Source organism: Electrophorus electricus, chromosome 8 (assembly GCF_041902795.1).
Source record: "Electrophorus electricus isolate QZ-2024a chromosome 8, ASM4190279v1, whole genome shotgun sequence".
NCBI classification, from domain to species: Eukaryota; Metazoa; Chordata; class Actinopteri; order Gymnotiformes; family Gymnotidae; genus Electrophorus; species Electrophorus electricus.
In genome coordinates this window covers 25,865,507-25,893,236 of record NC_137504.1, presented here as the reverse complement: position 1 = coordinate 25,893,236, position 27,730 = coordinate 25,865,507, and the positions used below count along the sequence as shown (strand labels likewise).

The 27,730-nt window shown below is 44.2% G+C and overlaps 1 protein-coding gene across 7 annotated transcripts in view; it reads right to left on the bottom strand.

Moving 5' to 3' along the window:
* astn2 (astrotactin 2) overlaps positions 1-27,730 on the bottom strand; it is a 266,754-nt gene that overhangs the window by 61,434 nt on the left and 177,590 nt on the right. For all 7 annotated transcript variants that reach the window (XR_014125160.1, XR_014125159.1, XM_081720223.1 and 4 more), the window contains 3 exons: positions 25,166-25,316; positions 9,422-9,588; positions 8,766-8,954 (listed from right to left, as the gene is read on the bottom strand). Coding sequence is in view for 5 of the 7 variants with exons in the window: in XM_081720223.1 (XP_081576349.1) it covers positions 8,766-8,954; positions 9,422-9,588; positions 25,166-25,316 (507 nt within the window). In the remaining 2 variants the exon portion in view is untranslated. The remainder of the gene's footprint in view (positions 1-8,765; positions 8,955-9,421; positions 9,589-25,165; positions 25,317-27,730) is intronic.

The window sequence follows — 27,730 nt, the reverse complement described above, 5'->3', positions numbered from 1 at the left end:
AGCTCCCACCCCGAATTTTCACAGGGCTGTAATGTAATAGCTGCTGTTCGTGGGGTGTTTTCGATGTTCACAGAGGTGGACTCAGACCGACTGCAGTGCCGTCAGAGCGTAACTGTACCGTACTGAGCGTCATCGTGTGAATCTGCCACCATGCACAACTGCAGAAGCAGAATTAGATATGACAATGGAGTCACAGTAAGGTGTAACATAATGAAAAACCCTTCAGTATGTATTCCAGGAACACAACCACGAGGTCTTTACTCTAAAGGCTACAGAATGGAATGAATCCTGTTATATTATGTTAATGAATCCTGTTAGGAACATAATCACTCTGTTATACAAGAACAAGGGTGCAGGCCTTCAGATTCCCAGTTCTTCCCTCCACTGTTTTCCTTTCGTCTTCTGTTCTCCTCACGCAGTATCCATTTCACTAACAGCACGCCACCACGACCCTCTTACTCTCTCCTAATATCCCTCAGCACCCTTCTCTCCGCCCCCCTTACTTACTCCCCATGCCAGTACAACCCCTGCCCTCATCCCCCCATCCCTCCATCCCCCCGGTTCTTAATCTGACCATCCGTTCACAGATGGCGGGGCGGTCACCCGTGAGGACAAGGGTAGAGTGACCAGGGCTCAATGTCCACCTGGTTCTCTTTCATTACACTAAAAGCAGGGAGATCTGATCCCCCTGCCTGGACCCACCTGCCAAGTGCGTTGCACTCGTGCACTTTAGCTTGTAAATGTTGTCATTAAAAGATGAGCAGTGATTTAAGGGGCATATAAAGCGCATACAACACGAGCCGCTTCCTGGCGACTAGTGCAATTCCATATGTCACCAACAGAGGTCAGCATTTAGTCAGTCTGCGGCCTCCACGCCATTCTAAGCACGGTCTCCTTTTGTCTTTCCATTGGATCGTTGTTCTCACGATAATAAAAAAAAAAGGTCCACTATGTGAAACTGGAGTGGGAGGGAAAGGGAAAGGTAAGTTCTGGGAACATGAGGGCGCTCTTCAAAGGTGCGCAGCCCGCTGTTCGCCGCCGTTCCCATCTCCGCGGGTCTGAAGAGAAAACTCTTGCAATTAGCTCGCAAGGTCGTGGATGGTATGAACAGAGCGGGACTGCCATATCTCGCATTGTAATGTACACGGGGGCCTAAGTGTTGGTTTGCTTCTCACCTTCGTGAGCCCACCGGGAGCTGCCTGATCAGTGCTAATGAGTGCACACAGCTTTCGGTCGCCCCGGAGGTTCACTCCGCTCTCTTGTCTACACTGAGCGACACACTTTTTTTTTTTGCGTGCGTGGTTTCGATAAGATTACATTACCACTGTGTAGCACTTCCTGGAAGGAATGCACTAATTAAATGTGATTTCCCTGTACTATAGAGAGACTTCGGATATTAAGAGCCAGCGTGTGCCGTTGGATATTAACAAATGAGACACATGCACAGAGCATTTCAGGCAGAAAATGGAGAGAAAATAACAGGTGGTCTAAAAAGAGAGGAGACACAGGTGGTGGGTAAAGCAGAGAGGCTTTCTTCCCACCTGGGGCTTCCAGGCTTAGTTTAGCAGGGAGAACTCACATAATAAATTAAAAATAACTTCTTTTTCCCCTAGGAAGCATTCAACAGCAAGGCCTTCACTGTGCTATGTTTTGATAATAAATAAAGTACATTTGTCGACTGGGATCCCCGTCAGTGCTGTGAGGTTTATAAAGATAGCTGCTGCTCAGTGCTTGAAAGGAAATATCATCTTATCTTTTTTTTTTTTAATTAATAAGTGGGTAATGGCTATAAGGTGATATAGCTGTCAAAGCTTTTGTGATTTTTTCTTTTACATAATTATCTTTTAATTATTAAAAAAAAAACCTACAACCTATATTATTGTAAATTATATTACACTGCAGATAGGCAGAGCAAATTCCAATATCCATCTGTATGTACAAAACAGATTTAGCCACATTTAAAGGTATGTTTGTGTGTGTAGCTGGGGTGCTTCACTATCATTGATCACCCACTGCTAACCAGCCTTGAATCTATACATGTCTGCATAAACACTTTGAGAGCATTGCTTAAGTGACCACACCATTCCTCACACTTCCAACAGATAGCAGCATTGAACACTTAACAGTGATATAAGTAGCAACGTAAAAGCGTTAAATCCATTAGCATGGCATGGAAATTGCTCTCTGGAATTCTTAACCCTCGCGTCAGTTACTTCACACAACACCACATTCCCATTTTCCCATCAGCCTCGTACTGGTTTTGGTGCTTCCAGCCTGCTGGCGTTTTTCAGCCTGTTGCATGAGCCTTTTTCATGTGACCAACAGTTTAAATTGCGCAGACCACGTCGCTCTTCTGAGCGAAGCCCCTGGCGTTTCATGCCTCCCAGCACTAGCAGGCCATGCTGCTGTGGCCTCACACGGAGGGAGTAACATGTCTCAAGCTCACCAGTGTGTCTGACAGAAGAGCAGCTCTGTCTTGTGCCAAAGACCCTTTTTTTGATGAGCATCTCATACATGGAAGAACTGTCTTGCACTGCAGCTCTGTAGTTTAATGAGTGTGATCAGCTCGAACATAATTTGACATGATGAGTAACTGCAGTGAACTGTAGTAAATGATGCTACAAGCATACGTCTGGCTTTCTAGCTGGTGGTAAGTAGTAGATAGTGAGATGAAGAAAAAAAGGTTTAACAGCTTAAAGATCCATCATGGCAGAAAGTCTGTTTAATACAAGGATATGAGAAAGAAGTCTTAATGATCCATTTTTTGAGCTTTCCGATGAAAATATTTTGTTGAGATGAATAGAAACTGCAAGAGAAAAAGAAAGACAATCTGAGTTTGCGACATGAAGCTTTAGTTCAGGTCTTTCACCCATTCACCCACTCACCTATTCACCCATTCATCCATTCATCTAGCAGTGGAGGATGCACCTGTCTCTGTTTTTATCTGTCACAGAAAAAAAAAGGAAAACATGACAGAAAAAGAAAGAAAGAATGAGAGGAAAAAAAGAAGACGGGGACAGAGGGATTAACACTGCATAGCTAGCTTAAGTCCACAGGTTAGCGCACCCGGCGAGGCTTGGAAATTAAATCGCCTTTAATCCTCCCCTGGTTGACCTCGGTGTGCTCAGCCCACACCCGGAGCAGTCCTGGGTGGCTGGTGCACGGGGCAGGAGTTAAGCCTGCTCCCGCATTACAACCCATTACAGCCAAGACCCGAGGGCTTCGGGCCGGGCAGTGTCCTTCGACCACGAGCCCGCTCAGCCCTGAGGACCCCCAAAATGAGGAGTGAGTTGACTCTGAGCTAATTATTAAATATAACCTCCGCACTTTTGCATACACATGCTGACAAGGCAGCCCACCGAAGTAAAAACACATTTTCTAGTAAAGGGTCTTTCTCTTGTGGATTAGAAAGCATTTCCCTATGTGGCAAGTTAGAATAAAACATTAAGGGAGAAACAAAGAAGAAATAAAGGTGAATAAAATATGGCATTCTTACATAATTTAATAATTGTAACAGTCACATAGGCTAGTGAAAATAATAATGGATGATATAGACTTGCACTGAGTAGCACAGTTTAAGGTCTGGTGAAGCCACTGGCCCCAGCCTGGACCTGCTACTTCAAACAGTCTCAAACTGCCACTGGATCGGACTCGGAGCACGACGTGCACAGGGTCTGCAGGCAGGCTCACCATGGCCTGTCCTCTGTGTGTCTTTACAAGTGGCAGCAGTGGTAGGGTGGCCGCTTCCTGTCGTGTGCGGCTGTGGGCGGAGCACGTCGCACGTCAGCAGGTCGGGGACGTTAGCCGTGGAGCCCAGGTCTTGCTAACTTCGTGGACCTCGTCCCACCTGAGAAGGCTCCACTGTCGTCTCCTTCCCCCCAAGTGAGGGGACTTAGGACCCCCGAGTCTTGGTCCTGAGGACTTGCCCCTACAGTGCAGTTGTTCCTATTGGCTAGCGAGAATACATCTAGATATTGGCAAAACAGAACTGGTAACTCAGTAACAAAGGTGCCACATTCCTTTGAGATTTTCGGTGGCTCCTTCCAGTTTAAGCGTTAAGCATTTCCTGTCAACGCTCCTTCTCCTACTCGGTGCGTTCTCCTCCTTTGACTTCATATCACAAAGGCAACAAGATGGATCCGACGTCTCCTGCGCCTGTTCTGATTGAATGAACTCTGCTGCTAACATTAATCTGTGCTAATGCTGAAAATAGAGAAAACCAAATCCCCGTGCTATGGAGAGGGCACTCAGATGAAGAACTCCAACGCTCAGGTGCTCAGACCCGACCCAAAAGCCGTCCACCATCTCCACGCGCCAAGTGTCGGCTCTCGAGTGGAGTGGCTCACCTGGGCAGCTGCTAAACGCTTTCATTAATGCATTAACTCGTCACTCTCGAAGAGAAGGATGTGCTAAAGACATAAACAGCAAAGCTGTTGTAAAGCTCTCCCAATAAAAAGGCCCCAGATCTCTTGTGAGTACAACAGCCAGCAGTTTTGGACTCTTTTGTGCGATCGGTTACACGGGAAGGGCTATGACGGTGGAACAGCAATCAAACCGTTCTAAGCAGAAGCAGACACTGCTTATCAGAAATGTGTTCATTGCGAGAAGTTTGTTTGGGCCTTGCACGACCGTCTTTCTTCCTAAAAACCTGCCCGTTTCACATCCCCTGCTCTTCACATCTTATTTGTTGTTCTTGTGTAATTCCTCGTAAATCTCATGAAATTTGTTTGGGTTTTTATTTTCTCTTCAGCGTATCTTTATTTCTAGGTGCCACGCGACACGCTAACCAGATGCCTTTTCCTCATGCAAGATGGAAAGGAGGAGCCCTTCCTCTGGGTACAAAGCCCAGCATGCGGACATCTTCAGACGGCTTTCTGCTTCTTATTATTGCCTCGGGATACACGCTCCTTCTGCGGTTAGCTTTACTTAATCAAACTCCTCTCTGCCGCTCCAACGCAATTAAACGTCTCAGAAACTCAGCGGCTCCAGCTGGAGGAGGGAGTAAAGGAAACAGACAGTTCTGGGCTGATCTTTTGCTCAGAGAAGTGTTTCACTGGGAAAAAGAAAAAGCAACAGCGCGGCTGCTGTCGACTGGCGAGGATATGGGAGGGCTTAAATCTCTCTGAATGGTATTTTGAGGACAGTGTTATTTCTGAGTACGACTCTGCAAGCTGTCTTTTTCTTCTCCTCTTCTTCTCCTTTGTTGTTATTGCTGTATGTGTGTGTATGTGTGTGTTTATGTAACTCTGTGGGGACCAAATGTCTCGTGGTAAAATGGTACAACTGCTTTTATCTAAAAAAATTATTATTATTATTATTTTTTTTTTTTACAAAAATTGGTACTTTCATTTGAAAAACTAAAAGAGGATAACAATTTGCTTTTACTGAGATTAGGTTAAGGTTAGATTAATGTGCCACAGTAATCATTATTTGAATAGAAGATCTCTACAAGGATAGTGTGTGTGCGTGAGAGAGATTGCGAGATTGTGTGTTTGTGTGTGTGCCCGTTCACACGTTGTGTGATTTAGTGCAGACTGAACACTGAGGCGGGCCCTCTTTCTCTGAAGCGCGCTCCTCCACACCGGACCGAGGCCAGACAGGGACACGGCTGGCCATTCGTGATGGATGATGGTTGTCTCCCTCTCTCCTTCCTCAGCGGCGCGAAGGCAGAGGTGAGCAGCACGAGATGACGTTCGCCCGCAGTTTGGCCCGCCCAGGACGGTGGGACGCAGCTTCGAGACTGGCAGGTCAGTAACGACGAGCCATTCATCAAACACGGCGCTAAGGCGCTCCGGGAGCCCTGCTTTTGTGATTTCTCGCAAAAGAGGGGCGATTAACATCCTACTGGCTGTTCCAGGTCAACTTACAAAACACATGCAGAACCGCTGGCTGTTCCAAGACGTGTCATTTCCAAGATAAAACACATTCAATCAATCAAGCAATCTTGCATGTCCTCTTTCGTGCATGTCATTATGCAACGTGCTACAAATTATTTCTCGCCCACGTCACATATAATTCTGTCTTCAGCTACGGGGTTTTTAACTCGTGTGCTTAAACTGGTGATAAACCATCTCTGCGGTTACCATGGATTCACACTGCAAACACGATAGAAACGTCACGGCGATAAGAGGAACGGCCCCTGAGGATGCTGGGTTGCGGGCATCATGCGATTGAGAGCAGGAGAGCTGAGCGCCTCGGGCCAAGATCAGAGCTTCCTCCCATTTACGAGCTGCTGGATATCAAGCCTAGCGTATCTCCACATCAAAGCTCATCCAGGGGTAACATGGCCGTGACCCATTTCATAAAATTGTGGAGGGGGGGTCTTGAGTCGAGCCAGTAATCGGATGATGGCTGAGCTGGTCAGGAATGAGGATTTTGTCAGGAGGTGGGGGGGGTTTCATATCAACCTCGCTGAGAGAGCTAGCTAGCGCTAAGGGGTGTGGTTCTAGCATCGAAGACCAGCTCTGAGTTTCGGTGTTTTCCGCTTCAGTCTGGATCTCCCAGAAAAACATCTCCATAATTCAACAATTCGACCTAATATGTTTGCTAATCCCATTGCTCTAATCCCATTTGGGGATTATATCAGTTCTTTTGTTTTGTTCAGTTTATGTTTGTCTGTGCTGCTGATATTCATGATCCAGCACTGAACGAACAGTAACCAATGCTGAAACAGCGGAGTTCACCTTCCTGATGATAACACAGCGCTTTGGGACTCTGTGTGTGATCTGTTAAAATAAAAGAGCTATGAAGAGCATGACAGGTGTGTGTGGGGGAGATGTGTGCATGCGTCTGTGTGTGTGTGTGTGTTCGTGTACTGAGGCTGAGGTCTCCGCGGAAATAACCCGTTGACGATCATCAGTGTATGAGGCAGTGAAGACGCCCCACATGTGATGAAAATGAATCTGTCAGAGTCAGAGTACCCCCCCACACACACACACATGCACCACCTGTCCGGTCAGCGAGAGACAAGGTGACAAGCCCGTGCCCACTCCACAGCGAGGATCTTACAAGTGCCATCTCTGACATGCCTCGACAGTGCTGTTACAAGCCTGTCCATCTCTCTAATTAGAGCCAATAGTGTCAACATAGGGAAGGCTGTATGATAGTCATTTCTACATTAGCAACTTAAGTAGCGGATGCAATCAGAGCTTGAGGTTACCGCATATGTGCGTTCTGTGGTAATTACAGTACTAGTTGAGTGCTACTCAATGAGCACTAAAATTCAAGTACTACTAATCTTTCTGCCATTACTGTGTCTTCACATAGAACTATCAATCACACATGTTCAGTTCTGAGTCACCCGAAACATTAATATCTGGATATATAAAAAAAAAAAAAAAAAATAAAAAAAAAATATATATATATATATATATATATATATATATATATATATATATACACACACACACACACACACACACACACACACACACACACACACACACACACACAGACAGAGACAGACTGACTGATATATTATGATATTTTAAATAAAACCTTCAGTCTCATAATCCACTCAGTCTGAATCCTCAGCCTACGTCTTCCATCATTCCAAATGAGACAGAGGCATGACACGCACCGCAGTAGAAATATTTTTAAATAACTCCTGGTGACATCTACAACGCGTCCAATTATTCACCCTTATTGATCCAGACAGCCCCAAACAGGCAGCGGAGGAACGGTTGCGGTGGCCGTTGTAAAGGTCAGGGCTCGTGGCCTGCGCCGCCCGTCAGACCCATTAAGAGACGTGGCTCTGCTAGCACCACGCTAGGCTGAGCTCGCCACGGGCACACCGTCTCGCTCTGGCTTCCACAATCCCTCCTGGATCTGCTACGCTGTCACTGGATGTGGATATCTGATCAGTTTCTAATCTGATCAGTTTTGTTATGTAATAGTAGAAAAAAACTCCTGTTTCTGATTTATGAGCACATATTATTGATCCTCCCACATACATTTCTTATTAATATTACAGGTATTAGCTAAAAGGTTTCATTTGGGGAGTCAAAGCTGGATATATATATATATATATATATATATATATATATATATATATATATGAAAAGATCAGGTTATTGCTGGACTTTGGGTGGCCGTATGCCATGGTTTACAGGCAGTGGTTTCTTCCAGAAGTCAAATCTGACATCAAGGAGAAGAACAGCTGTGAAACAGGTCTTCCAGCAGCTGAGCCGACCCCCCACCTCACAGCCACGTGTACGAATGAGGAATGGTTATTTCCTTTTTCAACACAGACCCGAAACAGACATGCCTTTATCTTGGCTTTGAGTCACAGCTTGCCTCACTCCTCCACACAATGGCGTAATTCCCACAGCTAATCTCAGCCTGGCATTCACACTGGCATCCAACACGTGAGTGGCATGGCAGAGAAGGATGGCCTGACACAGTGATTAAGTCCTTCAAGAGTCCCAGACAGGCGGCAGAAGGCGACGTGTGTGACTGTGATGTAGTGCGCGCCCCCCCGCCGCAACACCACCCCCTGTGGCTGTGTTTGTCTTTATTATCCTGGCGCCTGCAAGCCCTTTCACAGGCCTGACAGTGGTGGAGCAGGGCTGGGATCAACTCTGACCCACGGCACTTACGGGAAAATGAAGAGGCATCCTTTCTCTGCTTCCCGCAACACAACAGATGGATTGTTCTGCGTGTTCCGAATCTGGTGTTACGACAGTGCCTCAAACACAAACAACGAGAACATCCCTCATCCCTCTGTCTGGGCTCTAGGCAGTGCCGCTGAGGGCCCATGAACTCACCGGAAAGTCATCTGGAAGACCTGGCCCAGGTTGACCCTTTGCGTCTTGTTTTCGTAACCACGTAGCATCTCGCCAAACAGCGTGTCATTGAAGGTAGCATCCGGCCGCGGGCACCTGCCGCCGTCGCAGCTTCCGTCCAGCAGGATGCAGGACCGGCTGTCCGCGGCCAGCTTGTACTCCTGCACACACCTGGGCAAGACGAGGACAGCGGGAAAGGGGGCAGTGTGAGTGCAGAGCCCACCGGGACAGCGTGGGCTTGCTCGTCAGACACAGTGTTCAGCAGGATTGTAAAAACCAGGAATTGGCGCCTAAGCGTGAAGTGAAGATCTTGGTTTACCGAAAGTCCTGCAGAATATACGTTCCTTATTCCTGAACAGCAAACACACAGCTGGATAGGTTTTTGTGTCCCGCCCAAGGACTCAGAAAGGGCCTAAGCGTGCTGCATGACTGCGGTGATGTTCTAATGTCAGGGTTATGCGAAGGCAGATGGAGCTCTTGTTTTAACTCCTGCACTGTAGGAGGAGCCATATTTAGGAGTTTCACAGCTCAAAGAGACCTGATCGTGTGCATGTGTGTGCATCTGTGTGAGTGTGTGTGTGGCGGTGCACCTGCACAGGCATGCGAGTTTATGCAAGCGGATGCGGATGCGTTCTCACCCGCAGAACATGAGCACATTGCTTGCAGAGGGGTCATCCGGCAGGGGGACAAGCTGCTGGAGGCAGAGCTGTTCACAGCCCCCATTAAAACCATCCGTGCAGTCCGTGCCCAGCGAGTAGTCATAGCAACCCGAGCCGTCCTTCATTGGCCGCAAGCCTTCGGGGCACTGCACAGGAAATGAGAGAGTGAGTGTGTGCGAGAGGGAAAGAAAGAGAGAGGGAAGGAGAGAAGAAAACAATGATAGAGACAGAAGGAAACAGAGTGGTAGGTCAACATCTGCGTACTCATCCAAGCCATCTGTTACTAGGTAACCATCAAAGGAGCAAAGGGGAGGAACTTTTGTTAGAAGGTGCACGTTCCCAGCAGGGTGCCATTATAAACCGGACAAAGGTCCCTTGCCTTGGGGAAGTCGCTGGACTGATGAGGGCTGCCAAGGAAGGACCTCATACACCTTCAAAGTCCAATTACTGTTTTCAAAACAAACAAACAAACACACAAAAAAAACCCTTGAAAGTAACCTACTTCCCAGAGAACTGTAGGATGCTGCAGCTTCACTACTGTGACACTTAATCATGTCACCACTCTGCCAGGAATTTTGTGTTGTGTTGTCTTGTGTTGATGGGGGACCCTGACAAATGAATTAGCAGCGATGTGACAAGATCAATCAATGCGAATTCTGTTGCCTGCACAACAGCTCTCTGCTGAAGCAGCAGACCAATTGGTAATGCTTCCTCATGGTTTAAGACTGACCAGTACTTATGGCTTAAGTTTGTGGATTAATAATGTTAACTAATTCCACCAATATTGCTGGTAAAGGGAACATTAACGTGACACATCAACCCAGGTTAAGACTAAGAAATCGTTTGATTAAAAAGTGAAAACGTCTTGGCTTCAAAAGCCACAACAGAGATGTGACAGTTCTGAGACGTTACATTTCCCAGTATAAACTCTGAATGCACTCATACAGTGTCACCGCCGTCTACACAAAGATGCAGCACTGCTAATTACCAGCCAACACACCTGCAGGCCACAGCAGTTCTACTGAGAACTGCCGGAAGTTCTCGAGATCTGCTGGTGACACTGGAGTTTCTTCATGGCTCCCTTTACATTCGTAGCCTCACCAAGGCCCACTTAACTGCCCCAAGAGTAGTTAAAACGAAGCAGTGTGCAAGCTACACCCTAAGAAAACAATTAGCACAACCGCCCCACACAGGTGCTGGGGTCTGCCCCAGACCGGGCTCTCACCTTCGACGGGGCAACTGTCCCATTTGACACTCGTCTTCCCTTTTATATGAGGGCAGCTCATGTAGGGACAGGGCACAGGCATTTGTGTGAGTTCCCTCAGTCTTTCATACACATTAGCAAGGAACCTTACATAATATGAAGCCTTAATTTAGTTTCTGACACTAAGTAAATTTAGGGCGACAGACTGCTGGGGATTGTGCTGTAATCCTCAGAGAGCGCCACAGGTGAAGCCATGCTCCACTTCTCTACAGTCTGCTTTATTTTTTCTTTCCTCCATATGTTTAATTCCTGCTTGGGGCCTTGCAGCAACATCCCAGCTCGTATAGTTCTCCTTGATGCGCGACGCCATTAATATACGCTGATAAAACGATACGCCATTAGTGGATAAAGGCACTTTAAAAAGCAACTCATCACCTGTTTTTTTATTTTTCATATATATATATTTGACAGTGTTGATTGATGTACATGATGTAAATGCTCCATGCCGTTTTTATGGAGCATTTGATATGATAATGTATTCATACTCAGGTAATAATATTCAAGTGATCTGCATTTGGTGTCAACACATTAATATGAATGGTTGGAGGGTGGGGGGTGGATGAGCAAAATAAAAGCAAAAATAACAAATGCCCAACTATTTTATTTATTAAAAAGAAATCCACCAGGCTATTGTTCTGAGCTTCTCGCCACAGTCACACATCACATGAAAAATCTGGACCACATTAAATAGTGAAGCTTGCCTGGAAAATTACCAAACTGAAGCACAATCTAGCAGATGAAATAAGATTTCATATTCTAATACACTAAAAAGTGAAAGCAAGATGTGTTCAGATGTTCAGATCCGTATTATGTGGGACAGCAACAAACAACATAAACTTTAGATTTAGACCTTTAAAAGGATTGCCGAGATTCATCCATACACTCCTCCACCAGTGTGGGTGTGTCCTTCTTTTACATTATAAATATTTTTTAAAGGCTTTTAGACATTTTAGTCTTTAAAAGGCATTGAGGCATTTTTGTCTGTGGGGAAAAAATGGTGTAAATACCCTATTTGAAGGTCAGAGAGGAACAAAGAGGGACTTCATGTAACTTTTTTTTAACTAATGTTATTTTGAATACTGCTGTTGTTTGTGCTTTCGTTGTTACGGAAGGTCGACTAATTCTTTCGGCCGTTCTTAACTTTTCTGCAGTAAATGCACGGATGGTCCCAGTTGGAGTCAGTGTGGGCAGAGCTATCCTGTTATGGATGTACTCCCACCGGGGGGGGAAAACAAGCATAGAAAGCCCTGAACCCACCCTCAGAGTTGGGATAAGGAGGCTCCTGGGTGACACTGCACTGTTCATCCGAGGAATGCTGACGCTTACTGCAAAATCCGACGATCAGACGCATTTATGCAGCTCTGTGTGTTTAGTGCGCTGTACGTTCCCGTGATATACACGCCCTGGTGGACCCGATGCCGATTTGCTTTGCCTGAGGCAAAACGGCATTTGTAGAGTCCTGCTGTGACATGGTTCTGATCACATGCAGGTAACATCAGACTGAAATAAATTGTTTTCTCAGCGTCTGAAAACGGGTGTTGATAAGCTAAAATATTAATATGTTTTTGGGGAGTTCTCCTTCAAAATGTTACAGACAGCCTACTAGGTACACACTTGGCTGAGGCATTAAAATTTAACATGTTTATTGTTCAGTCGGTGTGAAAAGCTGCTCACTCTAAACAAACACTATGGCACCTTAGGTTTATATGTCTTTCCACAATAATAATTCATTTCTGTGAAGTAAAAACTTTTGAAAACGCTGCATGTTTATCAGGGCTGGAGCTAAACCCATTAAAGCAGGATCAGCTAAAGAGATTCAAGTCACAGGGATGAATAACATTATTTGTAAAAGTCTAAACCGCATCAGTGGATGTTCGTTACGAGGTGGATTTCAGCCCAGTGAGTGGATTAGCTGAACCCAGCTGGAATGAGGGTGAAGCAAATAAGCTGAACTGCAACGGTCCATCGAACTGAAGAGCAGTGGAGCCGACTCTACTGGCACTCAGCACATCAGTTCTGTAGCACTGGGGTTGCCAGATAACCTGCACTTTTGTAGTCACATATAAACCATGTGGTTTACGGGCGTCTATCGTGCTTGAAGTGGGCACTTTGGTATTTCCCCTTCCTAATCGATATGTCCTTCGGGATGTCTCTCTTACACACACACACACACACACACACACACACACACACACACACACACACACACACACACACACACACACACACACACACACACACCGACCAAGTTTACCTCCACATCGATACCATGATTAACAAAACAAACCAGAAATGCCAAAACAATTGCAGAGCGTGCTAAAGGGCATCAGTGAATGCCCAGCAAGACCCAGGTGTGCTCGCTGCAAAAAAAACCAAACAAACAAGAAGTGAAGGGAGGGATAGAGAGAGAGCAGGAGAGAGAGAGGGATAGAGAGTGAAAGAAGCAGAGATGGAGGGTGGTGAATGAGTGGAGAGGGGCCCCAGGGCTCAGTCTGGCCCCATGCATTGACTCGTTAGTCACTCTAATCACCTCCAGCTTTTTAATCAGGCGAAGCGCAATTAGCAGGCCGAGTTTGTCAGCCAATAACGTAGCTGATCTGGGTTTGGGACTCCATTTAATATACAGTAAAGGTGATGGCCAAAATAGCTCAAGACCTCAAGGCCCTTTAATGCAATCTGGCAGGAAGTGCCTTAGGAAGCAGAACAAAATAGACAGAAGATGGGAAAGTCAGAATGATTCAGCAAGGTCGGTCTGACTGTGTAAGACTGAGGGAAGTGCCATTCTGCTTCAAAGGGCCTGGGCCATTCACATCATATTTAAATAAACATGAGAGCTGTCAGGCGGTTTAGTGCACTCATTACTGATGTCTGGTGCATTTGTATTGCACACATTGTCTGTGAATCTAGACAAAAACGAGACAAAATTTCCAGTGTGAAATATTCATGTCCATTTATCCAAAAGCAACACAGCAGAAGGGCTTTGAAGTAGTATATTTGATTTTTGATAATCGACTCAAAGGACTTTTTCTAAAGTAAAATTAATTCAAAACATCCCATCAGAGCTTCTTTCTGCCAGTACACATCTCTACTGTGGTAATAATTACTCAAGACATTTGTGTTTCTTCACTGTTTGGCTCCTTCTCTACACTCTCTGTATGCAGCAGGATATAGTGCTTGACCAGCTAGAAGCCTCCATCCCAAAACACACACACACACACACACACACACACAGACAGGGGAAAGGAGAGAAAATATATTATACAGAGAGGAGAAAAAACACAAAAAAGTTTTTTTATTATTACTATATTTATTATGATCTCTGGTGGCTTTCTGCTTTGGTCCATAAGGTAGGACGATGAATTGTCCAGTAAGGCCACCACTGCATTTATTAAGCTATTAGAGAAGAGGAAATTGAAACTCTTATCTCTCTGTCAGATATCTAATGCTTCACAATGCTGTGTAGGTTGGAAATTTCTGAATCTTACCAGAACATTTCTACTTTTTTATGCACTCAGACTTGGAAAAAGCCACCTTAAGTCAGTATTAACCCAACATTTACTCATGTAGCTACACTTCCATCTGCTTATGAGAGCCTTCTTGCCGTACAGAACCAGTATGGGCGGTCCCACTGTATGTACTGTACACTCTGCTTCTGCCACCACCAAAACATAATAACTGTTATTTACTATCTATACAAGCAATTAGGGAAACCATTAGATCATGATCAGAGTTTCTGATGTCAGAGACATCCTGAAATGCATCACATTTGCTGTAATGCTTAGAATCTAGCAGATCATCCATAAAGAACCACAGCTTCCAAGCTCAAAGGGCATCAGCTTCAGAACTGACAAACGCGTCTTGGCTGTGTGTGTTGTTTACCTCATGGTGACGTGCTTCAACACCCCTCCCCACCCCTCATTCATAACGCGAATGAAAACACACCAAGCTGCAAATTATTGAAATATATTTGAACAAACACATATATGACAATGAGCTGCCAAGCCAGAGAGAAAGAGTTCCAAATGTGCTCTGGTTCAGAACAGGGTGGCATCTCGGGAGCTGCACGTTCCTCATACATCAGAACTCTCGAGTTAGTAAGACTGGTTCGTGATACATTATCACAGCAGTTTATCAGAGATACAGCAGAAGACAATATCAAACTCACAGCAGAGTGTTGATTGGTAAATGGCCAGGTGGACTTGCAGCAGTGTCAGCTGAGTAAACGCAGGGGTGGGTGAATGTTTTCAAATGAAGAATAATGCAAAACCTCTGCATGTACAATCTGTGTAAATGGATATGACAGAGCTGGAGGAGACAGCCAGGCCCCTGGAGCCGACTGGTCTGCTGTCCTATTCTACTTAATAAAACTCCAAAGACAAAAACATGGGGGTTAAAGTAAGTAAACAATCAAAACATGATAATGTTGCATTCAGATACCTATCTGCACACACACCCTTGAGGGCCTATAATATAAATGGAGTTCAGTTAAATCCTGTTTCCACCCACTAATTAGTTAATTCAAAGCTTATGGAGCACAGAGGGACTTAGTCTTAGCTAAATCCAGCACACGATGGCGAAAGCACTTAGCGATGCACTTGGATGCCGGCTAGATCCAACAAGATTCTTGCTGTTGACTCATCCTGTTGTGGTGGGAGGTATGACTATGCTTTACGGATATGCAGTCAGAATCCAAAATCAATGCAGCATAAGTGAGAACTAAGGAGACTTCCAAATAATGTGGCCACTGTAGTGAAAATCACCCACAGCAGGATGTGCAGCTTTTTCAGTGTTTCGCTTATGGATAATCAGACTCGTATCAGACTCTTAGAGCTGATCCGGTCGTCCTGTACTTTAAAAGCGTTTTTTGGCCATTTGATAGTTTTTAGAAATGTAATGTTGTGAATAAAAAACACAACAGCAGACATTTTTGTTTCAGACAAGTGCAGCTGTTACCTCGACAACATGGTGATCAAATGTAGCTGACACGAGGCAACGATGAACATGAAGTATGCAGTGGCCAGACTACTGGAGTGAACAGAGCTCACCCACCACACACTCTCTCTCTCTCTCTCACTCTCTCTCTGTCTCTTTAGGTATAGACACATAAATAAAGGTGAGTTTGACCTTTGTCTGTGTCTATTCGTATGGGATTAGTTTTACATGGGAGGTGGAGCAATGTAATTTTACTACAGCACGTCACTCAAATTCATGGCCGATTTGCACGAGATAAGAAATCTCAACATGAATGACTGATGGGAGTGGCCACTCGATTTATGCACTGCTGTCACCTCCAGAAAAGAAGAGGATGATAACCAATCTTATAAGCCATTTGTAGTAATAATGAAATTTTAGTTTGAATATTAGTAAGTTACCTGTTCATAACACGTACGTAGGCTATAGGCTATGCTACACAATGACTTCACTAAAGTGGCCAGAAGTTTCAGGCTCGTCTTCTGGATTTGAGTGATGCACGTTGTACGACACAGGTTTGCCACAGGCTTGAACGACGCATCTGTGAACAAGCTATCTGTGCCATGCACGACAAATCTAAATGCCTTCTCAAGCGCCTCCATCCAAGTGACAAAAAAACACACCTAACAAGGAAGACATATTTTGGTTCTTTTATCACAAGCGACACATTTCACCAACCCAACACACTTCTAATGAGGAAAAAGGAAATGTAAATGTCATAGTTAGCTTCACACACCTCTTTCCTGTTTCCTGTCTCTCTCCATCTTTCTTTTGTTCTTCCTCTCCTCTCCTGCCCTTTCCTGCGCTCCTCTTCTCCCCCACTCTCCTGCATGCCCAGCACTTCCTGTGCTTTCCTTCTTCCCCCATCCATCTTTCCTCAGTGTCCTTCAGGAAGCTTTTCAACTGCGGCCCCTTTCTCCATCTTTCACGCTCTCACTCCGGATGCTGACGGCACGGGAGGGATCTGTCGCCACGGAACAGCGCTTTGGTCACACCTGGTTTCGGCCCCGGTGGCAGAATTCAAATGACGGTCATGCGAGCCGACTCATTTGCAAGCACTCCCACTATAAAGGAGGAAGGGGGGAAAGACCCTGTGCACAGCCCAGACAGCATGTGTGCGCGTGTGACTTGCGATACGAACAGATCGACTCAGGCCATTTGAAGACTTGTTCAAAGGGTGTTAAACACAAAGACCTTTAGGGTCTGGGGGCATCGAAGGGCAGCGGTTCCGAGAGCCCGAAGGCAATGCTTTGTCGTATCAGGATCCGGCACACGCGCGCCCGCCCCATAATCACGTATGCACAGGGAGGATGCTTCTACTCTGCACTTTTCCGCATACCGATTAACGGGCACGCAGACTCTGTGGTCTACAAAGTCGTGACGATGCTGGATCTCTTGCTACAGCCCTTGGGCACCAGCTGGGCACTGCCAAGTGAGAAAATTGAACAAGATGGAGTGCCAAAATAAAAAAAACCCCACCAAACTCTTCTTCCACTCCACAGAACAAACAAAGCATGCAGGCTTACTTTGAAGTATTTATGAATCCCCAGAAAGGATGCTGAAGCGCTACAGTTGCGCTTGAGTAGTCATTGGAGGAAATAAATATCAATAAATTAATCAAAAAGGCAAGAAAGGCTGGCAGATCATAGAAAAGGGACAAGTTTCCTAGTGGAAAGTTTTAATATAATCATCTCCTGGCTCTTTCGCCTGGCACAAAACAAACTTGGATGATCTTTTTAGCTGGTATTCTTGGGCATTTGATTCAGAAAATTCCTCATGGGAAAGGTATCTTCCAAACAAAATACTGAATTCAATATTCAAATGATGCTGTTTCCTTATCATTTTGCATGACTAGTAGCTGTAGAATATAATACTCTTCCAGAGTCATTGAGCTACTAATTACAAACATCACAGCAACTGTGTTTATTTTGCTCTGGTTTAATTGACAGGACTGCTTGCACTATTTTCTCCATGTATATTTTTACACATAATAAACTCTTTCCAAAGCAATTTTCTTTCAGATATGTAACTCACTCACACACACAAACACACCCACACACACGCGCATCACACAGACTGCCACACTCACCCACACATACAGCCAAACAACTGTTAAATCCAGTTGTACAGATGCTATATGCAAACTGTCAAATCACTAACAGATGATGAACTTCCAAAACATTCCCGTTTGCTTAAAAAAAAGAAAAGAAAAAGAAAATAAGAATGAAAAATGGGGCACAACAACAAGAGCTGCAGGTTTTCCTGTCGGCACGGGCATCAGCTGGGACTGTGGAGCGGTGCATGACTGGTCCGGGATGCAGGAGGCCGCGGTGCAGCCCGTGCAGGGTGAGCAGGCAGAGAATGGAGGCTCCAGGGTGGGAGTAGGCAGGGAATCACACCCCGGCCATGAGCGGCCACACCTGCCGCTGAAATGGGCAATGTAACCTTTGAACAAATTGACTTGTTATTTCTCTTTCATCAATGCCAGTGGCACGCTCTTTGTGCTTGAAAGGCCAAGTTTCACATCGATTTACGATTTTGACTTAAAAATGCTTAGCCATCTTTTAATAGAACCTCAGGTTGTGTTGTGGGTAATGGGGTGCTGACACAGAGTAGCTTGGTTTAAATATCATGGCAAAACCATTAGGCCTAACTGAGGGTCAACAGATAGGCTTCAGTAACAAGTCTGACAGTTTGAGTAACAAACCTCAAGCCGCTCAGGAGAGGTTCCCCAAAAATCAATGCATTTTGCATTATGGTGCCTGTAAATTAAATGGGTAGTCAAATCAAAAAGTACCACGGCCTATAAAACACTGACTCCTACTAGAAACACCAGATACAGCATAGCACGCTGCTCCATTCATTGAAGAATAAAGATTTTAGGAAACAGCGATTTGCAGTCACGTTCTACAATCCAGTCTGATCGAATACCAAATCATCTGGTCATATTGGGGTCAGTATATATTAAATCCATCAACTAGACTGTGGGAAAAAAAATATGTGCGATAATTACTTCATTCCTTTTGCAAAGGTTAAACAGGAAATAAATTAATGATTTAAGTGATGGCGATGCAAGGCTATATGAGTGCTACTAAACTGATTGGCCCTTCAAACATTTCCAAGGTGAGTAATGAAATGGTTTCATACCTGCCTAACAGTGCTGTGTCTGATGATCACAGACTCATACAGTCTGGCATATGAAGACTAATAAGGTCTCACATAGTGCTCAATACTTTTTTAAATCAACCCCATGCTCCCTCTCCGCTCTCAAATTCTGTTGATGGAATTTGGAGAAATATGCACCATTTCAGTGATGAAATTTTACATTCCTTTCATACCACTGTTGGCTTTAATCTTCTGGAAGGCTCCGTTTGACTATTAAGAATACAGCGTTGATTAGGCTGACTGAAGCAGGCCCAAAACACTGCTGAACCGTGTTTGTTATAGTTTCATTACTGACCATGTCATTTGTGCACGCAGGCGTGTAACAGAAGGTGAGTGAGTTAGTGAATCGTGTCAGGACTAGCCTAGTATGAGGAATGACAGCAATCTGCCATTTGTTCTGCCACAGACAAACCCAGTGGCTTTTAGACTGCATTCACAGTGTGCATTAGTTCATCTGGTCTTATGGTGGAAATGCAGCCTGTAAATAAACAATGAACGGACTGAGGTAAACAACTAGGCTAAATAATTGCCTATCTGAAGGCAAAATGCAGTATGGCTTCCTGTTTCATAGGACCACAAGTGATTGGACAGTTACTTACATTAACTCTTACAGAAGTCTAATTACAAAATCAGTGACAAAACAACAAAAATTGATCCACAATCCAATTATGTAGGGCTTTGCAATATTATATTGTAGGCCAAACTCTGGTCTATACAGTCTTGTTCTCCTCTACCCCCCTGCTGTGATGATCTGTGGTCTCACAGAGATAAGAGTGGTCACTTTGGTCCCACCCCAGCACAAATGGTTGTTATTCAGAACTGTAAATCAATGCTGTATCAGGTGTGAGTTCCTGTGGCTGTTGTCCTACAGTGGGGTGATACCAGTATGATTAGTTTTGATTGGTTAGTGGTGGCAAACCCCGTTATTCATCAAGATACAGTAAGACTGACCTGGGGGGATACCGTAATACCGTGCTTCAGGTCTCATGGACGACAAGCATCGAGACTACTATCTGTCCTGGCTCCAAGATGGTGGAATGAACTCCCACTTTCTGTCTGGACAGCAGAGTCCCTTGCAGTCAACAAACGCAGACTGAAGACCCATCTATTCGCAGAAAACTTAAAGGACAACTGACCCTGCTCCCATTTTGACTGACTAAATTAATACTTATTGTAGGGTATTTTTTATTATTATGTTGTTTAAAAAACTCTAGCAAGTTTAATATAATAAGAGGATAGGAGCGTCTGCTAAATGCTGTAAATGTAAATGTATTGAATTGACTTGTAATGTGTTTGAATTGAATTTTAATGTGTATTGAATTGTCTTGTATTACACTAATAAATCCTGGGTTACCTTGAACTTCACATAACATTACATAATGTAAATGCTTAAGTACTCACTAACTAAAGTAAAGAACCAGCAACCAGAACTAGTGTTTTAGCATAATGTTTTAGCATTAAGGAAGTACATAAAGCTGGTTACGCATATTATCATGACATACGCTAGGCTATGCGAAACAATTTGTTCTTTCTAACATATTTGTTAACAACAATTTGGAGTCAAATAAATCTATTACATTTTACAGGCATTAAACCTTCGCCCACACCTATTTCCGTTCACTGGTTATTTCATATTATAATGAAATACCCCATACAATATAAAACTTTCAAAATTATATTTTATATATTACCTGTTTTAGCTTCTTTGTTTATTTCCCCCATATCCTACCCTACTCTACCACCTCATTTAATGTGGTTGCTAAACTACAGAAATGCACTACCAAAGTGTGTATGGGTCACCTCTTTACTATCCTCATTAAACATTCTGCTAAAGACTCATCTGTTTTTGCTCTGCTATCAGTACTCCAGCATTTGAGTGTAATGTGTTGTGTCATGTATCTGTTAATCTTGTCTTTAGTTATTAATTGTGCTCCGTGTGTTTGTTCTGTGAATGGAAAGTGAGCCTGGGTGCAGGAAAAACTCTATATAAATAAAAGTAATGCAATGATGAAGATGATGATATATAACTACTTATACCTAGTATATGCATATATATATATATAAAAACCCTGCTCACTTTGCATATTTGAAGTTGTGCATTCAAATACATAAAAAATTAAATGAAGTAAAAACCAGAAAAAACCCACAGAAACCTTAAAAAACAACAACAAAACCAAACAAACAACAACAACAACAACAAAAACAGGATGATAATTAACTCACTTCCTTTTAACAAGGACAAGCAAAATCACTTGGAATTTTTAAAGAAGGCCAAAGGCTACCAGGGACAATTTGAACACTAATAGACCTGTAATTAAAGGTTTGGTTTTAAACGTAAGAACTGCAGCATGGCAAATGCAAACAAGTCCATTAAAAACATATAAAATGCTGCTCTCTCACCTGCCATGATCACAACATTAAGAATCTAATGACTCCTTCACCAGGCCCTGCTGAAGGGTCATAGCACTGTGGCGTGGTTATAGCTTTCATTGTGCTTACCTCTCCAAATGAAGGTAATGATGTGGGGAAATAGTGTAAACCCTTTTATGATGTGCTTTTCAATTATCCACATCAATTCACATCTTTTATCCTTTTACAGCTCTGATTAATCCTTTGATTAAAAATGAGCTGTTTTACTGTAACGACCCTGGTTTCAAAGCCATCTTGTCAACAATATGGTTATTTACAAACCAGAAATACCATGAACATGCAATGAAAAGAACTCAGTTATTCTGGTTATGCAGAAGAGGTTTCATTGAAAAAATCTATTTCTCCAATATTTTCGGGAACAGGTTATGACACCACTGTGCTTTGCCATTTTTAAAAAAATCCATTTCCTGAAATCAGCACAGAGAAGTTTACCCTGCAATGCCACATCTCAACACTTCCAGGAATAGAGGCCAAATAAGCTTGCCCCTCACCTAAAAAAGGATTATGTGCCTGCCGTTCAAAACTACCCCCAAAAAGCACAAATCTGATTGTTTTAACACATAGCTCAATATTTCCAGCATGCGCTAACCCCTTTTAAATCTCTGTCCACAGCTGACAGGATTACTGATGAATGCTGTGTCTTCAGAAAAGGGTCCTCGTATAGAGGAAAAGCTTCCACGACACAATTTTGTATTGACTGTTTACTTTTCAAAATCCATCAAAGATGACATTGAAAACGATTCAATTCACTCTTCTATGCTACTTGCCTTAATGCATCATTGTCTCTGACTCCTTACGTTTTCAGAAAAGTGGGTTTGGAACAATCCCATAAGTGCCAGTCTGGTGACTGATGAGGGTGCGCAGTGCGTTTGTGGTGAAAGGTCAAGGGTGAAAAACCACAGGTGATGCAAAATGCTTGAGCAGCTACTGAGCGGAATTATCAAATGGTGATTTCAGTGCCTCTTTGGTTTTAATGACTCTTTCAGCCTCTGGGGAGAAAGTGCATTAAGAGTATTGAGATTGTTAGGTCAATTGGAGAAGACTGGAAAAGACGGCCACTTTGTAATGGATGAAAACCCAGTGCGTTTGATCAGGCCTTGTTTTACAGCTGGCAGTGGCAGCTTTTCCTTCTCTGTTTTCCTATTCAACACCACACAACCATTTGCACAAGTGTTTGAATCAATAATGCCTACAATGAATAATCTTGGGGAATATTCTAATATAATACATACATAACAATTCCAAAGAACCAGCACTTTCAGGCACTTTTTTGAAGTCTTTTAGGAACTGAGCCGCCAAAGATTGTGTATAGTACAGGTTCTACTCCACCTGGTTCCAATGCAAAACTGCATCAGATCCAAACATTGCTGCAGAGCTACTGAGTGATGGAGCAGAGACGAGGCTGATGGACATTTATCCCTGTCAGCGGTTTTGAGCAGTCGAAGCTAGCGCACCTGATGGGCAGCAATCAGGAATTACCAGATCCGTTTTCAGCTTTCATTCCCAATGACAAAGAAGGCGGAGGGCAGTCAAAGTACATCCCAGGGCCAGCCTCTAATGATCAGCCCATCTATCAACCAGGAACATGGCGAGCTCATCGATTTAATTGGTTTACGAGCAGGGCCCACCCCCAGACTGCCTCCAGCCCCTCTGATGCTCAGATGCGTCCCTGTGTCTTTCCTATTATAAATCTGCCAGCAGCGCCTTTCTTGCACAGACTCACCATCTGCATTACATGCGCTCCAGGCCTGGAGATATTTGCACCGGACTTCAGACTATGAGGTGGCTTGCAGACTCGCTCAACTTCCAGTTTAAAAACCGGAGAGTGGTTGCTAAGCAGTTAAGGTGCTTGACTAGTAATCCGTAGGTTGCCAATTCAAGCCCCATTGCTGCCTAGGTGTCACTGTTGGGCACCTGAACAAGGCTCTTAACTGTCATTTGCTTGAATTGTATTCAGTCGTAATTCACTTTGGATTAAGGCATCAGATAAATGCCATAAATGTAAAAACTGTAAGGAATAGGCCACAAATGAAATGAACTACCAAACTTCAAAATGTCTGATTGCTGCACACTGCAGATAGCAGACAAAAGCAAATATTGACATCCCTGCTAAACATGAGCAAAGAGGGCTGTTAAAACATTCTTATTTGCTTATCCTTTTTATCTGTAATTCAAATGTCCAGTGATTGAAAGGAAATGACATTTTATTTTCTCAATTCTCTTACAAAACATCTACTATAATGCTTAATGAGATTCAGCAATGAATGACATGGGATCCGAGACTATCCAGGGTCTCTCCAGTCCATACCTGAGGTCCATGCTAGTGGATGGAAAGATCTTCAGCTCATACAACTGATTTTCTGTGAGGTTTAGGTCAGGGGACTGAGATGGCCATGGCAGAACCTTGATTCTGTGGTCAGCGAACCATGTTTGTATTGACTTTGAGGTGTGCTTTCCATCATTGTCCTGCTGGAAGATACAGCCGCGGCCCAGTTTAATCTTCGTGGCTGAGGCTGTCAGGTTTTGATTTAATATCTACAGGTACGTGCTGAAGTCCATGATACCATGTATACAAATAGGTTGTCCAGGGCTTATGGAAGAAAATCAGTCCAATGGCATTACAGATCCACCACCGTAGATCACAGTGCAGGTGAGGTACTTTTCTGCATGGCTGCTTATGTATCCACACAAAATCTACCTGGTTATTGCCTAAAAGTTCTATTTGGGCTCATCTGACCATAGAATGCAGTGCCAGTGAAGGTGCCAGTAACATCTAGCAAACCCTTGACAGCAAATGCTTTCTTCTGGTGACCCTCTTCTGGTTATGTAGGGGGAGAAGGATTGTTGCTTGGGAGACCCAAGACCCAACTCCCCTGTGATCATTGGAGAATCTTTGACCAGTCGAACCATTCTCTTTACTGAGCATGTGGTCCTGATACATCTCCAGTTACTGTAAACTTTTACATTATTTCTCTGTTGGTGGAAATGGGCATTTTCAACAGTTTAGTGCTTTTTTTTAATAGTCATTTCCTGATTTATGCAGCTCAACAACCTTTTGTGGTGCACCACTGCTGTATTTTCTGGTCTCTCATAGTCAAGGATGACTAAATGAATTTGATCTGTGTATCATCTCACATTTATAGCCCCAAGAAAGAGGAAGTCATGGCTGAACATTTAAGTGTTCCTAATCGCTGAAGTAGACACTGAAACCCATAATATAAATGGGAATACACGTCAGTGAGATTTCTCTCACAAGCACGAACAAGGGTGCCAAAAACTGCGACACACATAGATTTGAGAAAAAAAAAAAAAATTCATGATAAGATTGAGTTTTTTTCTTTCAGTCACTGCATATCGAATAAAGGTTGGATTTGTGTTAATATTTTGAATTAAAAATCGAAAGGAGAACCAATAAAGAATGCCTTTACATCCCATTTGGCTCATGTTTACCAAGGTTGTCAGTATTTGCAGAGGGCACTGTAAGCCATTAGGGTATTACAGGCTGTTGTAACACAACGCTGTGCATTTCCCCCTCTGCAGTAAAAGCGTAATAGACAAGGTCACCATTGTCCTGTGGGAGATTCCAGCAACAGTTTAGGTAACAGTTTCATTAAACCTCTTCTAAAAGTTTATTTTTGGATGGTTGATAGGGCATTTAATTTATAGATAAATGCTTTTAATATAAATTTGCGCCTGGAATCGTCTGTGGACAAGGCAACGGAAGCACTACTGCCTTTTAGTTCCCTTTGACTACGTACTGAAACAGCATAGCAATATAAAGATATGACCTTCCTGCCTGGAACTAAGTGAAACTATGTGCTATTATAGTGCGAGAACACAGCAGTCAGGAGGCGTGTGCCTGGCAGAGTAGAACACTGAGTGGAGCCGCTCACCATACAGCCGCTGGAGTCCAGCCGTCTGTCGGAGACGCACTTGAAGTTCTTCCTGCAGCCGCCGTTGTCCTTGGAACAGTCTCTCACAGGCCCGAAAGAAGCGAGCAAGTCATCCACTGTCTCAAAATAAGTGGACATCATGGCTTCCTCCCTAGAGAGGGAACAGGGGCGGATGGAAAGGGAAAGTCATTCTGGGAACGACGAAAGGACGGGGGGGGGGTCAATAGGCACGATGCCAAGCAACATTATTAAGAGGAGATGTATGAACGCACAGTGTCAGCCCTGACTCTACAGTCAACTGCTGGCTTCTTCAGGAGAGAAATAAAACATGTATGGACACACAGGCAGACAGGTAGAAAGAGATAAAGACAGAAAGAAAAAAGAATCATAGTGTCTAGTCATAGTGCCATAAAAAATACTGCTGTTGTGAGGTGGAAACATATATTTCAATATATCAATATATAGTACATATTTCAGCAGCTTTCTGGGAGCTGAATATTCCAAATGCATGTTGGTCATTAAAGCTACTACAGGCAGGTATGTCCATACAGCCTGGCCAACGGACTAAATCATAAAGTCAGACAAGCAGCGAGACCTCGGGTTGCGTGTACGCCGGATGATTTATAAGGTGTCTCCTCCGTGCAGTAACAACACAGCTGTCCATCAGGCTGCTGTCAAAACCCCACTGCTATTGCATTTATTTATTTATTTTCATAGCAAGACACAGATTTATTTTTTCTTTCCTGCTCCCTATGGCAGCTGCGTATGGCTCATCTGTGAGCACACGGGCCCCCCGCTGCCTGCAGCGGTGAAGCAGGTGACCTGCCATTCATTTAAGAGCCACAACATCTCTTAGGTGGATAACACAGCACCAGCACACTCCAGAAACGGGGCACTGTAAGAACACAAACAAATGACACAAGACTTATCCGGTTTCCATGGGAGCAGGGAAATAGCTAGCCATGCTTCAGCTTAATAGAAAAGTTACCGAGGGGTGGGGAAAAAAAAGAGTTGCTCTGTGTTTGAACATTAGCGTGGCGTAAAAAAAACCAAAACAATCGAGTGCCTCTAAACGTGCTTTTACCGACACACTGAAATACGTGGAGAAGTGCGTGGGTCTCATCTTGACGAGCACATGCGTACACGCGCCGGGGTGTCATGTGGTGTAATAGAATTTTCCATGCACAGCGGTGCTTGTGTTGACATTAAACTCCATGTTTACCAGATTTTGCGTTCATCAGACGTCGTGCTGGCAACTGCTCCATAAGTTACCACACATGTCTAGCATCTAATACAGATGTGGAACAGGCATGCCCAATGGCACGTCTAACATGCTCACTGACTTAATGGATGATTTAAATCAGTCGTATTGGAGCACAGCAACCTCGTCCCTGTGTGGGGGCCCCCTGACCTGAAGCAGCCACAGTGTGGCTCTCAAACCGATGCTTTAATCCGAATTAGTATGTGGTTAATGTCTAAAATTGGTAACGTGCACACGTTTTGTAATGTGTAACACTTTTCTCAGGGGCCGAACAAGGAACTGCACTGTCTTTCACCTGCAGAAGGCGCTCTGAGTGCGAGAACGCAGGTCCAGTCACAACCTGAACTCATCCAGGCAGTGCAGCAATGAACACGTGTGAGCGCAACATTAGCTGCGATCAGCAGAGTCTCGAGGACACAAACATTCTGCTCTTCAGGAGAGTTACAGGCAGTGGATTGGAAACGATCCCCCTCGGAAGAGAGCAAGTGTGAGACTGAAAAGCCACCACGGAGTCACGCTGCAGTGAGCCCTCTGACATCTGCAGAGCTCCGCATAGGAATCCAGCTGTCTGAAAGCCACCGTGAGGGCTTTTAGCCCTATAATAGTGGATAATAGGTCTCCCACTCCGAGAGTGGGTTATCACAGAGAGGTAATACACTCCCACCAAAGCATCAGAGCTAGCCTAAAGTAGGTCACACCAGAATGCAGGTTGATCCAGGCTGAAACAGATCACAGCAGAATGCAGGTTAACTCTTCTGTTGTGGTCAGCATCTGTCCTTCAAATGATACCTACCTTCCCATAGGTCCCCCCAAATCCAACACATAGCCAATCTAGGACTCCTGAAGACAGTAACTAGATGGATGAGGCATGGTAGATTAGGGTCAGAACTAAACTCTACAAAATAGCACACCTTCCGGGGCAGGCTTCTGCAGCACAGTAGGTCTCCGGGAGCAGAGCTGTGAAGGACAGTAGATCTTAAAGAGCAACATATCAAGTATCGCGTATGGACAGCTGGAGAGCTTGGCTGTGGTGGCTGCCTGTTCGCTAAGTGTATTTCAGGCTCTGTTAATGAGCTGGAACCACAGCTGCTGGAACACCATGGAGCTAATCGGTGAGCCAGTGCACTGGAGAGTCCTAACTGAAGAGCATCAAAAATAATGGAAAGTGCAAGCGGTGTGAAACAGGCCCTGCAGGACAATGATCGCCTGATGATCCAGGCAGACAAGCAGGGGCAAACAGAGGCCTGTAGACTGCCACATCACAGGAAATGTAAAGGGAGCAAATGAACAGTAAGCATTAAAAG